This window comes from Amblyomma americanum, chromosome 1 (genome assembly GCF_052857255.1).
Source record: "Amblyomma americanum isolate KBUSLIRL-KWMA chromosome 1, ASM5285725v1, whole genome shotgun sequence".
Lineage (NCBI taxonomy): Eukaryota > Metazoa > Arthropoda > Arachnida > Ixodida > Ixodidae > Amblyomma > Amblyomma americanum.
The window spans coordinates 235,142,090-235,146,439 of NC_135497.1; the positions used below are offsets into that span (position 1 = coordinate 235,142,090).

Here is a 4,350-nt window from a genome sequence, read left to right on the forward strand (position 1 = left end):
ATAGATAGATAGATAGATAGATAGATAGATAGATAGATAGATAGATAGATAGATAGATAGATAGATAGATAGATAGATAGATAGATAGATAGATAGATAGATAGATAGATAGATAGATAGATAGATAGATAGATAGATAGATAGATAGATAGATAGATAGATAGATAGATAGATAGATAGATAGATAGATAGATAGATAGATAGACAGACAGACAGACAGACAGACAGACAGACAGACAGACAGACAGACAGACAGACAGACAGACAGACAGACAGACAGACAGACAGACAGACAGACAGACAGACAGACAGACAGACAGACAGACAGACAGACAGACAGACAGACAGACAGACAGACAGACAGACAGACAGACAGACAGACAGACAGACAGACAGACAGACAGACAGACAGACAGACAGACAGACAGACAGACAGACAGACAGACAGACAGACAGACAGACAGACAGACAGACAGACAGACAGACAGACAGACAGACAGACAGACAGACAGACAGACAGACAGACAGACAGACAGACAGACAGACAGACAGACAGACAGACAGACAGACAGACAGACAGACAGACAGACAGACAGACAGACAGACAGACAGACAGACAGACAGACAGACAGACAGACAGACAGACAGACAGACAGACAGACAGACAGACAGACAGACAGACAGACAGACAGACAGACAGACAGACAGACAGACAGACAGACAGACAGACAGACAGACAGACAGACAGACAGACAGACAGACAGACAGACAGACAGACAGACAGACAGACGGACGGACGGACGGACGGACGGACGGACGGACGGACGGACGGACGGACGGACGGACGGACGGACGGACGGACGGACGGACGGACGGACGGATCACTCCTTTGAAACAGGCTGGTAGCAGTCGCCGCCATGCTAGGCTTTTTCCTTCATATTTCTTTAGCTGTGTGAAAAGTCGGTCTACAAATTTGTCTTTTTCTTCAAATACATTCTTAATCCTACACTTCGAACCTTATGTCACCCCACTGCTTCTCAGCCACCAATCTTCGAATCTCTTTTTGCTAACTTGAACTGGGCATTCATTCACACGGCCATTGTTATCTCTAAACCATAAGCCCTCAGGGAGAGTGACTGCGACGGCATCGACATTCTGGATAGATAACGCCACATTCGAGTATAAGATGTTGAATAGTATCTACAGGTTTTTCACGCACTTCACATGTGTCAGAGTCCGGTTAAGGAGCGCCGCTTAGCTGCAAATAGGCGAACTTTTTACGAAAACAGACAAGAGCGCGCAGACGCCCAGAAGCCAGGCTGCGCGCTGACTACTGCGGGCCTGCGCTGTCTGGCTCGTCGAGGCAGCAGCCCCGGGTCGGTCATCGCTGTCGAAGCTCGCTCAGCGGGCACCCTTTTTCTCCGCACCCGTTCCCGCAAAGTTGGCGGCGTCGGTCGGCGGGGACCTCCGAGATGCGACCAAAGCGAATGCGAGGAGACGCACGTGCCCGTCGCAGGAATTTTAGCATACTGAGTTCCTTAGCACGCTATTCGATCCCGCGCCAAGTTTTACCCGCTTTTAGTGAAGTTAACCTTTTTTTAGCCAAATTACTAATTTCTTCAAAACAGAAAGCTGACTTCCTGGACTATATAAATAACAACACAAATAATTGGAAACTTAATAGGTAGTTTTGAAACAGCGACCGATATACATAGACCACCAGTTACCCTTGCTTCATGGGCCGGGTAAGGAAAAGGTTAAAAGGTTGGTCCCGACAGTGACCGCTTCCATTAAGCATAGAATTCCGCGCAAACACGCAAGTGTAGTCCACAAAATGAGATTCAGCGTCGCTTTCACGCGGAGGCACCTGCATTGAATTAAACTCACGTACTGCTCTTCCTGTGCCGGCACAGCAACTGTGGAGCATGTACAACTAGTTGCAGTACCCCTCTGGGCAAGTATATGAGCGCTACGGGCTTGCGTTCCCGCTTCCATGGCGCAATTTTTTAACGGACCGCCCACGGAGACCCTGGTGCTTAGCAGAGAGTTGGAAAGCTCTCCAAGCATAGTGAGTGCTTCGTTCCTCCCCGAACACCGGTCTCGGCTAGCGATTTTTACCACATTTCTAAAGTGGTTCATTATTTCTATCTCATTTACATCCGCATCTTTACTGAACATAACCATCTTTCTTCTCTTCTTCCCCTTCCCTAGAGAAGATAACGATCGTTCACGCCAACCTCTGTGCCTTAATCTCAAAAAGATTTATTCATCTCTCTCTCTATCTCTATCTCTTTCTCTCTCTCTCTCTCTCTCTAGGCAAGTCGGTCGGACATAAAGTAGTGTGGGCCATAAAAAGAATTAAACGTAATTGAGCCCAGCCCGCACCGCCATTGAGGCACAGGCAAGTAGGACAGTAGCAACATCGTTGTCGGCACTAGACGATCGCGCTTCGTCCTTTTCTCCTTCGGCCACTACGAAATTGCTTACTTCTCCGCATCGCTGTACTGCGCCTGATCTCTTTAAAAAGCTACATTACTCAATTCTTTTCATGCTATTCGAAGCGCCTCCAAGCACGCAGTAGGCACTTAGAACTAGGAAAGTTGAAATGCGCTCACATTTCCTAACGGCCTGAAGAAAGCACGCCGACAGATAAGAATACACAAAAAGAGCGCCATTGAACGTCCTTAGCGTCATTGCGCTTTTGTCCCACTGTCTGAGAGCCCAACCTTGATGCTCTCAGCTGCGACTAAAGCGTTGGAGTCCTAGTCGTATATCTACGTGACAAGTACAAGCGAGAAGCCAGCGAACGCAGGAAGCTGAGGCGCTTTAACAATTCACATGATTCCCGACGCGCAACCGCGAAAGCACGTTCGTGGGCCGACGCAAGAAAGCGTTTCAGCGATAACTCCAACTTTAATGCAGTGAGCACAGCAAAGTCAGCGCCATTTACTGCTAGGCGCTATTTAGGGTTTTGGATGATTTGTAAATATTACATGCCAGAGCTATTTATTACCTACGCACAAAAAAATTGCATGAGACAAAAATGCACAGGAATTCCGAGATTGAAAAGGAAATTTATTTGGTTATGCCTAATTTTTCTACAAAGTACATCCAAATTCTACAACATCGGAAGCAATCAATATAAGGATGTGAAAATTGTATTTTTTTCTTTGAAATTACTAATCCCGTCCCGGAGTCCTCTCGCCTTACAGTGGTTGAGGGCGTGACCAATACGGCTCACAGTGAGCACACCTTCGATATCAAATGGGGGAAATCCTTCATGCAAAGAGCACGACGGCATCCGCCAAAATGTCTTGCTGCGGTCCAGGAGCCCATATACATGTGGAGGCCGCTGCTGCAGCCCACGGACCCTGGACGGCTTGATGCTTTCTTAGGCGAGAAAAAGCGCCAGCATGCCCGCCGCCGTCTCACCCATGATGGCCACAAATACGTCGCTGTCCCAGCAGGCCCGGATGTTCATACGCTTCTCAAACTCCGGGACGTAAAACGACGGCAGCAGCACGACGAAGTCGGCTCCGCGCAGAATGCCCACTGAAAGAAACACGGAGCTGAGCACGGGCTCCCGTGGAAGCACAGGGATCACCTCCGGGACGGTGATTGGCAGCATCCACTGGCGTCCATAGCCTCGCGGCGCAACGCTCGGTGTTCCTATCTGACAACACATGCCTGAAATGTGGGCCGTATCCAGTAGCGGTGCGTCTTTGCCCTGCATCCAGAAGCACGCTTTCTCAGACAGTGCCTTCTCGATTTGCACGATGCTCTTCAGCCGGGACGTGGTGGCCTCGAGCATATGTACTCCCTGGAATGGCTGTTGATGCTGGCTTTCTCGTGAAGACCCACGAGCGTTTGCTGTCACCAGCGCCGGCAACTTCAGTAGCAAGAACACAGAAGACACGCCGGAGCCAGTCTTGGCGCTGGCGATAGCGTCCCTGCTGTCCGACACATTTTGGACGATGTACATCTCCACGGGGACGGTTTTGGTGAACCTGACACTCCGACGTTCAGCAGTAGAGTCCCACAGGTCCAAAGGTCTGCAATTCTTGGTATGCGAAAGCCTGGTCGCTCAGTCGCTTCGGGACAGTTTGCTCTTGCATGCACCGAAGCGTGCAGAGACGTTAGAGAAGTGTCCTCATCAGCTGGAAGCGATCGCAATAAGGCTGGCTGAAAACCATCGGATCATAACGTATTAAACGGGAGTACGGTACACGAAGGTTTACGGAGATATGTTTTTTTTTAGCCCTGTAGCCTAAATAAAATAATATTTTCATGAGCCTACTGTCATTCTGTCGGAGCTTTTGGTTTAACTGTCCTTAAGGAGTTTTTTATTGT

General features: G+C 48.9%; 1 protein-coding gene across 1 annotated transcript; it reads right to left on the reverse strand.

Annotated features, from left to right (window-relative positions):
* Positions 1 to 3,391: 3,391 nt before the first annotated feature.
* On the reverse strand, positions 3,392 to 3,982 carry LOC144116127 (uncharacterized). The gene has a single exon (XM_077650824.1). The coding sequence runs from the start codon at positions 3,980 to 3,982 to the stop codon at positions 3,392 to 3,394; it is 591 nt and encodes a 196-aa protein (XP_077506950.1).
* Between the last annotated feature and the right edge of the window lie 368 nt (positions 3,983 to 4,350).

What these genes read in the sequence shown, in the direction of transcription:
- LOC144116127 (XM_077650824.1), bottom strand. Translation starts at nt 3,982, where the DNA reads ATGTACATCGTCCAAAATGTGTCGGACAGCAGGGACGCTATCGCCAGC.